The 12042-nt window shown below is 46.1% G+C and overlaps 2 protein-coding genes across 2 annotated transcripts in view; one reads left to right on the plus strand and one right to left on the minus strand.

The window, feature by feature from the left end:
• RAB3GAP2 (RAB3 GTPase activating non-catalytic protein subunit 2) overlaps positions 1-751 on the plus strand; it is a 54317-nt gene extending 53566 nt beyond the window's left edge. Inside the window, exon 35 of the mRNA XM_080650942.1 lies at positions 145-751. Within this exon, the coding sequence (XP_080507068.1) occupies positions 145-300 (156 nt within the window). The 3' untranslated portion in view covers positions 301-751. The remainder of the gene's footprint in view (positions 1-144) is intronic.
• IARS2 (isoleucyl-tRNA synthetase 2, mitochondrial) overlaps positions 408-12042 on the minus strand; it is a 37499-nt gene continuing 25864 nt past the window's right edge. The window contains exons 15-23 of the mRNA XM_080650943.1: positions 11789-11897; positions 10718-10820; positions 9742-9867; positions 8935-9066; positions 7831-7937; positions 7052-7197; positions 6234-6424; positions 4856-5000; positions 408-3864 (exon numbers count right to left, since the gene is read on the minus strand). Coding sequence (XP_080507069.1) covers positions 3722-3864; positions 4856-5000; positions 6234-6424; positions 7052-7197; positions 7831-7937; positions 8935-9066; positions 9742-9867; positions 10718-10820; positions 11789-11897 — 1202 coding nt within the window. The 3' untranslated portion in view covers positions 408-3721. The remainder of the gene's footprint in view (positions 3865-4855; positions 5001-6233; positions 6425-7051; positions 7198-7830; positions 7938-8934; positions 9067-9741; positions 9868-10717; positions 10821-11788; positions 11898-12042) is intronic.

Genomic DNA, 12042 nt, shown 5'->3' on the forward strand with positions numbered 1-12042 from the left:
AGGAGACCACCGGAAGGTCACTGCCTGCTTCCTTCAATACCAGCTCAGGAGAAAATCTTAATTACTAGTTGACTTCGCTCTGAAGAAAAGCATTTTTATTCAGGTGTGTATAACTGATGGGTTATTTTTGTGTCCTATTTGTAGGACCCCCAGGATCTTCAAAACACAGAAGTGCCAATTGCCACGACAGCTAAACTAGTGAATAAAGTCATTGAGCTTTTACCAGAGAACCACGGGCAGTACAGTCTCGCCTTACACCTCATCGAAGCTGTGGAAGCCATCGCCATTCCCTCTCTGTGACCCGCTGGCCTGTGTGACTGGACGTGAAGTAGTGCATGGTTATTTCATAGAGTCAGAGCGGGCATTTCATGGAGGGAGTCTTTTTTTTTTTTTTTTTTCTTTTGTAAAATAAATTTAAAAATATGTATATTACTTTTAAAAAATACAGTCCTGGCTCAGTTCCACTCCTTTGGTTAATACCGAAGGTAAAATATAAATAAATATCAATTATGGCAAAATATGAACAAATATCAAGGATACTCTTAACTACTCATACAGATGTTTTACTGTTTATATCTAATTCAAGCACTTAAGTAGCTTTATTGTTAAATTTTGCTATTTAAAATGGGTTATAATTTACAGATTATGTTCTTATTATAAGATTCTATATTTCATATGCAAATGTTATTGTTCTACGTAAATTCCAATGGTCATGTAAATATAGTCCCATCAGTAAAATTAGAGAAACGTCCCACTCACTCTCCTTTCACAACTGTTAGGAAGATGCTTTTGTTAACCTTAATCTGTCATGGGACTGCCACCCTGAGTTCTGGAAGCTGACAGGTTCCTTTCCCAGAGGACGGCGACCTTGCAAAAGTGTGATGCGTTCAAGGTCATCATATCCATCAGAAGAGACATTAGATAGAACCCCTGTTCTGGTACCAAAGGACCTGCCCGGACTTGCCAAAATTGAGAATCTGAGATGTGAGCCACACACCAAAATTAATTATAACACAAGGTAAGGCTTGCTTTCTGCCAAGATTCAAAAGCGTATCTGCATCAGGTAATTGTAAAAATGTATTATCTTATAAAACTTATGTTTAAAAAAAGGGGCAAAGATGCTAAAAATTTAAGTCTAACTTTATTTTTCTTACAAATGTTTAGAAATGTGTGCTGCTGGTAATGTTATCTGTTCTTGGGAACAGTAAGAAAATGCTTCGTGACATTACAGCTTTAGCAAACCTACCTCAGAGCTGGTTGAGAGGATAAAATACAACTAATCTTGTACCCTACAGTGCCTCGAGCAGTCCAAGTGCTGAATAGCTATTTGAGTAAAACCAAATTAACCCAAACTCTAAAAAGTGCTTTGAGCTCTACAGATACCGAGCGTTTACACTGGTGTGTCTTTGGAAAGTAGCCATATAGTGCAGTTAGTGGCACCTGTCACGGTCACTGTTATTCGGGGTAGCTCATAGTGATAGAGGTCAGTGCTTCCCTGCCTTGTAAGAAGCCGCTGGAGCAGCTGCCCAGGGCTGAGGAGTATGTGCCTCCGGGGCATGAAGAAAACCGTCTGATGTGAGGGCATCCCAGTGTAAATGCTCGTGAACCACAGATCACATCCCAATAGGAACGCCCCTGTCTAAAACTTAGCAACTACCACCCCATTGAAACCTTGGAAAAGAGCTGTGCAGGCTGTTGGGCATGGGTGTGGGCCTGTCAGCCTGAGGAGGCGCCGCTGCAGGGTGGCCCCGGGAGCTAGTCCAGCCTCTGCTTGGGTCTCCGCTGCCCCATCCAGACCACTCACATGGCTTCCTGTGAGCATAGGCAGCGTCAGTCACTGTTACGTTTAGTCTAAGACTGGTTCTCCCTGTGATTTTCCTACATATTCTGAAAGTAGTGATACATTTGGAAGCTGGTTAAAACTCTTGGAATTAGAGGCATTTTTAAAGATTCCATATCACTTTGGGGGGAAGACATACCTAATCAGCATTTAAGCTAATAAAACTGCTTAAGCTTATTCTGAGAAAGACACGCCATCATGTAGAACCATAACAAATCGAGTCTCTAGTTAGATGTGTAACCTAAAATCCGCACTCAGAATTGTAACGTTGAGTGCTGAGTTGTATGGTTAAGAAACAGTTACACAGTTTACTATTTCATCAAGGGCTTTTCAAATAAACCTGATAGGCAAAGGGATAGCTATGTGCAGGCAGGCCTGCCCTCCTGCACTTCACAGACCCCGAGTGTGTGCAGACTGACAGCAAGACCATCAGCAAATCGGTCACGAACCGCTTTACTGTCGCGGCCTGGACTGAACCCAGTGTCGCCGAGGTCTGCCTGCACACGCTCTGTAACAAGGAAGAGCCACAAGTCAAGGAGTGAGGTTTGATGTCGAGTGGCTGGTTCTGAAACCAAGGGCTTATTGCATTTACTGCAGTTACTGATGGAAGCCAATAACCAGCAATTTTCCTAGATACACGCCTGCCTTCCTCCCCCCCCGCCACAACGGCATGAAACAGGCCCATGTTAAGTCTCACTGTGATGCTGAAAGAACAAGCATTCACGTGATCACAGCATCTACATCACAGGCGTGTTTAGACGTAGACTCCCAAGAGCTGGGATCGTTGTAGATAAAGAGGAACAGCAAACATCAGGCTTCTAAATGCTTCCTTCCTTTGCACAAATAAAAAACAACAAACAGGCTCTTCTCCATTTCACCTTTGTTATAAAAATTCATCTTCGGTCAAAGTAAACACCGTTACGTTTAACTAGCTTTCTTTTTATAAAAAAAGACACGATTAACTGCAATTTAAAACCACAAAAATCTCAGATGTATAATACTAATAGGAATATGACAGACATCCAGTTAGAAATGGCTGTGATTCATGTGGCTGTTAAGAGAAATGTTTCTGAAGTGCTGACAGCAGCAGGGAAAGCCCCTCCGCCTGACAGGAGTGGATCTGCGGGACTTAGAAAAGTTAGATTTGGCTGAGTAGTTAGCCATCCTGGGAAGTGTGACCAGTGCCGAGTGGTGTGGGAGCCCTCTGGCCTGCGCCATGTGCTGTAAGTACTAGTATGTATATGCAGTTCTGTATATACCGCTGTTTCCTGTCCGCTCGTTGTTGTGAATTTATGTATGATAGTGAAATAAACTTCCAGCTTTCATGTTGTTTCCTCAGCATTCACAAACGTAAGTACGTACCGTTAAGGCTTTTCCCTCGTCTGTGAGAAGAACAGATTCACTGATGTTTCCGTCCCAATTCAGCCACACAAACCAGCTCCTCTAAGAGGTGAGCGTGCACTGGTGAGGCAGAACGCAGTGCCCTCAAACCACAGTGTGCACAGCACAAGTTCTGCACCAACACCACTCCTTTTCCAAAATGCCTTTATTTGTCGACATTGCAGAGCCTGAGTACTGAGTCAGGAAGATTTGTAAAATATAAAACATTTCCTGCTCAGCACACTTGAAGGTAAGTGGACTCAGTGCCCGTGTTCTGAGCGAGTCCACCGTGGATACCCCAGTACCCATCTGCACATAGGATTTCTGCAGGTATACACACTGTTTTTATCCAGTGATAGGAAAACCTTAGCTTTCTTACTCTGGCGCTCATCCTCCACTCGTTACCTAGCGTTTCTTCCCGGGGTTGTAAACAGTCCACCCGACCCGCAGCCGGTCCTGCCGGGTCGTGCTGGGAGCAGCTGTCCGCAGCAGCGCGAGGCACTACTTCCCCCCAACGACGTCGGCGCACCGGGGACAGAGTGTGTCCGAGGACTCGGCTGTGTACTTCCAGCAGCGAGGGCATTTTTCTTTGGTCGTGGGCGTGACGATTACTTTGTACTCGGACTCTTCTCGGATGTCGCCACCTGTGGAGGGAAACACGCGTGCTTGACGGGCCATTCACCTTGTTGGTTTTGCAGGTGCTCCTTTGTGGAGCTTTCTCCTTCCTGCCCTGGGAAAGCCTGTCACATGACATACGTATGTAGCCAAGACAGAATCACACAGCTGAAGGGAACAGGGGAGGTTAACTGAATGCTCCCCAGCTCGGCTCCGGGTTCCATACCGAATTCAGGCAGGCAGCCCTTTGGGCTCCCAATCTGGGGTCGTTCTGATGAATGCCGTGGCTGGAAAGGCAGTGAGTTTAAGAATCTTAAAGAGCCACATTAGAGACAGCTGCAGTGTCCCCACTTTTCGTGGTCTGGACGAAAGGACAGACACTGTCTCCACTAGGAATACCCTTAGACGTCAGACTGATAACTAAATTGTTTCCAGTCATCGCAAAGACGGACGTCGGGTTTTGAAAAGCAAGCTGAGCAGAGGGGTCACTGCGCGGTCAGTGCTGCCTGTAAGCCAGCACGTCCCGCGGGACCTGAGCCCTGAGGGGAGACACGGGCGGCACCGCCTTTCCCAGCACGTCTGCCCGTTCTCTGTGACGTCCGTCTCCACGTCCATCGGTGAGCAGGGGTGAGGCTGACAGACCCCGTGGGAGTGGGTTCCACAGAACTCCCTCACTCCTTCAGGACAGCTAAGCAGTGGTGTAATTTGGGGCTACCCCGCACATCTGAGAGTCAATGCTGGGAAGGGTGGGAAGGGCCGGCAGCACTCGGATTCCAGGTGTCACAGGACAGGGGGACACAGAAGCCAAACGGGAGTGAGGGTGCTGACAGCCACTGTGTCACAGGAAAGAAGGAACCCCCTTCCATCCCTGGCACTGCGTCCCCAAGCTCAGGGGCGGGACCCTTTCGAGAGCCGTTTAGGAACCTGCCGTTTCCATGGCAGCTGCCTTCAGAGCACAGGCACCACTGGCCGCCAGTCCGTGCTCCAGGTCACACGAGTTCCTCCCCCCTCCCTCCTCACCTTCCAGGTTGATGAGGAACGTCCCTTTCAGCTCAGTGGCATCGGCAGGCATGGCGGGCGGGTCCTGGGGGAGGAGCGTGGTCTGGGAGGCCATCATGAGCTCGTTCAGCTGGGAGGTGCTGGACGTCTCCTCCGCCTGCAGCATCTGGCAGTGAGCACGGGAGAGGCACTGTCTGAGCTCAGTGTCACCGTAAGCCGAGGACAGACACTGCGTGTGTTGATGAGAAACCCTCTGGTACCGTTGCCTCCTGACGCTACTCGACTAAAACACGTCAGTTCTTACTAGAGTGCAAGGTTTGACTGGACACGTCCAAACGGGGAAGCAGGCTCCACGAGTCCAGCTGCCCAGCGCTCAGCCCCTCGGGCGCCTCACCCTGCATCATGCTTCTGCCCATAGGCGCGGGGTTAGGGGTGGTCAGGGCCCCACCTGACACAGCACCGTCTGCCTACGAGGACACTAACGGGTGTATGATGCCACTTCACGTTTCCCACTGATTTTGATCTTCAAAATGCCTGTGAGCTAACAGACATTCCTTTTAAAAAGCTCATGAGAAAACAGGAGATTCAAAGAGATGAATTTGGTTTTAACAAATCATGCGGTTAGTAATTGACAGAACCAGGACGTCATCTGACAGCTACTTAGTGTAATTTCCAAGGGAAATATATTCACGTTTTTTTCCAATATAAATGATCCAAACCAGCTGTATTTTCAGCTTATTACTCAGAGCTACTGAATCAAAGGACGCGTGACACATAGGGACAAACCCAGTCCAGGCTGTGTGGCCTCGGCCGGGTCACAGCATCAGCGGCCCCATCTCCTCACTCGTAAAATGAAGGAGCCAGAACTTCCCAACCATAGAATGTGAGGATGTGGGTATATTCTCAATCCTCTTATCTTACTGACAGTCTCATCTACTAGCTACTTCAAGCCTCAGTTCCTGATCAAGTACAATTTTAAAAATTTAAACTGAGCTTACCAACCAAATGAGGTGGTCATTTTTTAGAAAATTTGACAGAACTTTGGAGATAAAAATAGGGTGAATACTCTGAGATCACATGACAATCTGCTGGAACAAATGATCTTTTTCCCAGAATTCAAGAAAAAAATGGAAATCATTTTGGATTTGTTTTGAATCTGATCCACATGGACAAAAATTCTCAGAAAACTACACCGTTAACACAAAACTCCCGATTTTTGTGTATTCTTATGCCACTGCCCTGGGTTTACATGTCATCTGTCATCTCAATAGCCCTGAGGGCTGCATTTCAAGTGAATCTTGATTATACCTTCCTTGTCCCAATACACAGATTTTTAAAAAACAAATTTCTAGTGAAACTGATACTAACCCCATTTCAAAAGCTACAAGTGACGGCTTACCTCGATTATCTCGAAAAGCAGCCCAGGCTCGATGACGATGGTCACCTGGTACTCGGCTGCGTTCTTGCCCGGGATGCTCCCGAGGAACGCGTCCCTCATGGCACACGCGCTCTCCATCGCTTCCTCCAGCCCCGGCTTCTTCCAGACAGAGCTGGTGGTGATCCACCCCGTGCGAAAAACGCTCTTGGGTTCTTAACAAACACACACTAATTTGCATCTATTCTAAACTATCTATAAAGCTCTAACCACTAAGTACTTACTATTCATGGGAAATAAGGACTGTTATTTAAGGTAACCATGGGAGGAAATATTATGGCGCTATCCTAAATGTTTACCAAACATTTATTTATATGCACATTTGGAGATCATGTTAAATCTAAATAAAGGATAAAATACATAGTGAGATCTCAAAGCAAAAAAGATGCCTAGAAGCAAAGAGAACTATCCCAATAGCAACAGTAGTTGTTCGGGAGGTAGTCAGATCCATAACTTCTGATTTTCTATAAGTTTAATCCAATCAGAGGAAAAAAGCTTAGAAAAAGCACTATACTTTGTGATAAAATTTAATGTGTTTCTGACCTTTATAAATATTTAAGGGAAAGTGATTTCTCAATGTCACTGAGCTGCTAACATTTCAGAAAGCATGTCCAGACCCCCCGAAGCCCCCCCGATCCCTCCCCAACAGGTGCCGAGAGACTAGGTGTGCCACCCCCCATCACTCACTTGGGGGGTCAGGGCCCTCAGATGAAGGGCCTACCATCAGCAGTCACACCCTCATCAGCACCTTTCTCAAGTAGGGAGCAAATCGCTGCCCTCACCTTTCATGTAAGGCACGTGCTGGAACACCTCTTCAGCCAGGTGAGGAAGAATGGGCGCAAAGGAGCGGACGATGACATCCAGGATTTCCGCCAGCGCAGTCTGGCAAGAGCGGCGTTTGGGATCACTCGCCTTTTCACAATAGAGCCTGCACAGGACAGCTTACTCGGCAGCTGCCCACACCGTGGCTGCCATCACGACCTGCCCCAGGTCCCGCTCATGCTTATAGCGGCTAATTCAAGGGTCTAATCACCTTCAAATTCAAGAGTAAGAGCCTCTGTCCTACATGTTTCCCCTAACATCCTCCACTGTGCTCTCCTCCTCCCAGTGTGCCCACCGCCTCAAAACCTCTCGGCAGCTCTGCCACCTCCAACTCCCTTTTCCAGGCGACAGAGCCTGGACTGCTGCGTTAAAGGACAACCGAACTAGTAAGTTACCTGGGATCTTTGAATGTGACCCCTACAAGGCTGCCTGTCCTTGTGCTTTACAAACCCCAAAGACGAGCATCGTGTTCCTGACCTCACAGCAGCAGCTACTGCTGAGCGCTGTATCCCACACAGTGCCGATAACCACGCCGAGGTGGCGTCAGCCGCCCCCTTTTAGATAAACAGATTCGGGGACAGGCTGCCCCAGATCACAACGCTAGGAAGAGGCAGCCCTCACTCTAGAACCCACCTTGGTAACTGCCCAGCTGCCCACCTGCTCACGCCGGGACGCCCAGCACTTGCCAAGCAGAACAGATGAGCGACGCTTGAGCACTTGACTGCTCAGCCGTACATACCTGTCTTTGATTATGCTGAAGTAAAAGTTAGAAAGTTCTCTGGTGTAAAAGGCTTGTAATAGCCGAATGACTTTTCCGAAATCGTACTGTTTATATGAGTCGGTGATCTAGGGAACAAAGGCAGAAACATTGGCAAGCTGGGATAAGCAAGTGGAAGTGCAAGTGGTCATTAGCAAAATGCGTTCCTTCTGGAAATGTGTTTCAGAGGCAGACAAATACAAAACGGGCGATATGCAGAAGCTCTTGGGGGGTGGGGGTGGGGGAGGATGAGGGTCTCCCAAGCATCACTTCTGGTTCAAACTCCACGGCTTCAGAAACACTGAGCAGTCTGTTCTGGAAATGACAGAACACTCAGCAAAGGGAAGGACCCGGTTTTAAATGGTGAGACCACTTAAAACAGCAGCGTGCAGTTACCATTGCTGCCCCATTTATGCCTGAAAGTGAAACTGGGCAAAAATCTGACCTCGGGGTGCATGGAGGCAGCCACATTTCCAGCTTCTGATTAAGCACAAACTATCTGTTTATATACAAATGATACGATATCTTATGAGACTCAGCAATATTCGTTTCAGTTATTTCTAGACTTTGAGGGGTGTATCTACAGGTAAATAGAGTGCAAGTCTATTCCTTCCTGTCATAGAAACGCTGATCTGGGGAGAAAATGTGGTTTGAGGAGATGCCTGGGCCTATTGGAAAGAAATTGTAAGACTTGCCAAAACTGGTTTGGCTCAGTGGATAGAGCGTCAGCCTGCGGACTGAAGGGTCCCGGGTTCGATTCCAGTCAAGGGCACGTAACTTGGTTGCGGGCACATCCCCAGTAGGAGGTGTGCAGGAGGCAGCTGATCGATGTTTCTCTCTCATCGATGTTTCTAACTCTCTATCCCTCTTCCTTCCTCTCTGTAAAAAATCAATAAAATATATTAAAAAAAAAAAAAGAAATTGTAAGACTTAAGACCATAGGTTCAAAATAACCCTAGGAGCGTGTGGGATTTATCAAGGGCAGCTGTTCTCAGGGCTGGAGCTACAATTTCTAGCCATTTCCTTGCATGTGCCTCGGATTTCAGCACGTAGCAGTGCTGGTGTTTCCACTTCCCAAACGCTCACCTTGCCGGCCAAGTCCTGCAGTAAGTGCAGCACGTACTGGTCTATGACGTACATCTTCTTCACGGGGATGGAATCTGTCTCCGGGTTGAAACCAGCCACATTTCCCAAAAGAAAGCGGAGTGTGTTCCTAAGCTATTGAAAACAATAAAAATGTCTGTGGCTTTTACATTCTTTTCTTTTACTGAAAAGTTCTTTTATTTCTATTTCTCTACAATTGGGTTTTATCCAACTCATGTTCCTTTCTCAATGGGATAGTTTTAGAAGACATTCCTAAATAAGACTACAAATGCAAAAAACATAAAACTCATTTTAAGAGCCCAGATACAGAAACCACCACGAAGGAACACTCAGCATAAACCTGTTAATTAAGGGGAAATAGTATCTTCAATGTCCAGACTAGAGTCTCCTTAGCGAAGCAATAAACGGCGCTGTGACCAGTGCCTGTGTAAGGCTATCTTACGTAACATGTGGGTTGTTTGCTGCAGGAATGGATTCTCTATGGGAGGGTTAGCATACTCGCTGCATTGTCTCGGCAGATTCTGTTTTTGTTTACAATGTTAACATGCCTGTTAGCAAACATGGGTGGAATTTCAAATAAAATGCAGCCTCCACAAAAAATATTAGCACAATTTCACATATTATGCTATATATTTAATAATAAAAGGACAGTGTATAAAATTATTACTGATTTTTTATTATATAGGATATTTGTAAATGCTCATTTGCAGTGCCACACAAAACGTGCCTGTTTTTAAAATAATGGTCTGGTAAACGTTTCATGGGGAAATAGGATGCACGCGCTCTGACCTTGGAGATGTTCTCTTGGGCGGCATTCAGTGCAGAGGGACCCAGTGTCACCTCAGTGAAGACATTGGACTCGGCGACCCACCAGCGAAGGACATCAGCACCGTAAGGAGGCTCTTTGCTCTGATCCTTTCCATTGAGGGAAAAACACACACAAACATAAACATGGCTTTCATTTCAGTTCCAAGCAGGCGAACAAACCTTCCTGGTATTCCTATGGTCTAAACACAGGTGAGCGTAGAGACCTGCACTGGAATGAAAGGAGGGCGTCAGGCTGCCCCTAAAACAACACAGGAAAGGGGGCGTGTCCCCTGCCACCCCATTCTCCACGCAGGTGCTGACACCACCGCTCCCTGGTCACGTTCACGGCTCACACATCTCCCTATCGCAGCCGCTGCCCAGGCATAGGGCCACGCCCGGATGTCTCCGCGAAGGGAGGGGGGGCTGCTGTCCCCCCCAACGTTCCCTAGCAACTCTGTACACAGGGAAATGACTCCTGCCATTAGGGGGGCAGTAAAAGGCCAAAGGAACAACAGTCAGTGATTTCTTTTATGCAAACAACTTCAAAATAAGCCAAATTATCAGCAACCCCAGATTTCAAGTTCATTAATGGTGTGCTTTAAAGTGTAGAATTTCCAAGAATAATGAAACATGCGTTGAGAAGTTGCAATTTCATTTCTTTTTTCTTACATCATTTCCATTTAAATGTAAAATTACAGTTCAGAGTTCAGACAATTAAAAAGGGGTAGCATGGTTCAGGACCTACCTAGAGATTCAGACCAGAAATGGGTCTAAAGGGCCGCAATGCCAGCCCTTCCCTTTTTCTTTAAAATCGTGTTATTTAAGAGTCTAGTTTTAAGACATGGTAAGGCATCTGCTATTCATATAAAAGATGGGTTTTTTTTTACCATTGAAGTGACTACATTAAGGGTTTTGGGCCTTAAAACCAATATAAAATGAATGTTGAAAAGCCACCTACTTGTCCTCCATTGATGACAACATCAGGATCAATGACATTCCCTAGAGACTTGGACATCTTCTCTCCCTTTTCTCCAAGGGTAAAGCCATGAACCACCACTGTCCTGAGAAGGCAGATCAGCTGTTATAATAACCAATACAACTATCACGATCATTTTGAAGATGACTTATCACTTTAAAAGAATATTTTAGTTTAACACAAAAATGGGGTTTTTCTTGACATTATGTAGGAGAGCTTTTCTTGAAAGTCTAATTTTAGCAGCTCATTTATCAGGATTGTTAAGTAGTAAGCTCTCTACTTATACACAGAAACGTCCTTGATGTTTACGTTCCCTAAATAAGCATTTCCTGAGCATCTACTATGTGCTGGTTTTGATCATTAAAACTAACAGGGAAAAAGTATGTTTAAAAAGAGCAGATTATCACCTCCAATTATCTTGAAACAGGCAATTTAAGAGAAAAATACCTGCTGTTCTACTGGCTTAGAAAAGCATGTTATACAAGAAGCAAACCTTTACATTTTCTGGAATGGTTTTCATAGTACGATAGCAAAAGTGTTACGCTCTTTAAGAATATTTCTGATTAGAACCTCTATACACACATTTGTACAAACAAAAGCAATTATCTATAACTATGAATCCCTAATTTAATAAACCGCACTAATGGGATTTTTCAGTGCAGTAGCCACTTCCGGAGATTACGAATGTAAGGACATCTGAGCCCAGGCTGCCTTCGATCGGCCTAGGACGCCCTTGTCTCCCCCTCTGAGTGGAGTCCTACCACATGGGAGGCCTCGCTCTCCGCAGGTTTCCCTCCTCTCCGGTCAGTGCCGGGTCCCGCATCGCTGCCAGACTTTTCTGCATTGTTACCTCCTTCCTCTCTTCCTTTCTCTCTCTCTCCCCTTCTCTCTCTCTCCCCCTTCAAACTCTGACTTCTCTCATTAGACTGGAGACTACAAGCCCATGAAAGGTGGTGTTTGGCCACATATTACAATTCAGCACAGGCTTCCCACCCTGGCAAGACCCAGCCGAAGCAAAGCATGCAGAGTGTTCAGTTCGGGTGTCATACTCACTTAAAAGGGGCTCTTTTCCTCGCTGCCACACTTGTTAACAAGGAAGACTGAAACCAACCGCCAAGCTGGTCTTTTCCTTCCAAGTATAAATCTGCTCTTTGGTCCGTACCTCAAAACAAGTATTGACAAGTACAGAAATGTAATTATAATGGGAAAACGAAAACGGATCTGTATCCAAGCACTGCAAGGACAGAGTGATCACACTGTTTATTTCATGTGCCATGCAGTAACCAATGGCTATTAGCCTCGCTGCC

This window comes from Plecotus auritus (assembly GCF_963455305.1).
Source record: "Plecotus auritus genome assembly, chromosome: 14".
NCBI classification, from domain to species: Eukaryota; Metazoa; Chordata; class Mammalia; order Chiroptera; family Vespertilionidae; genus Plecotus; species Plecotus auritus.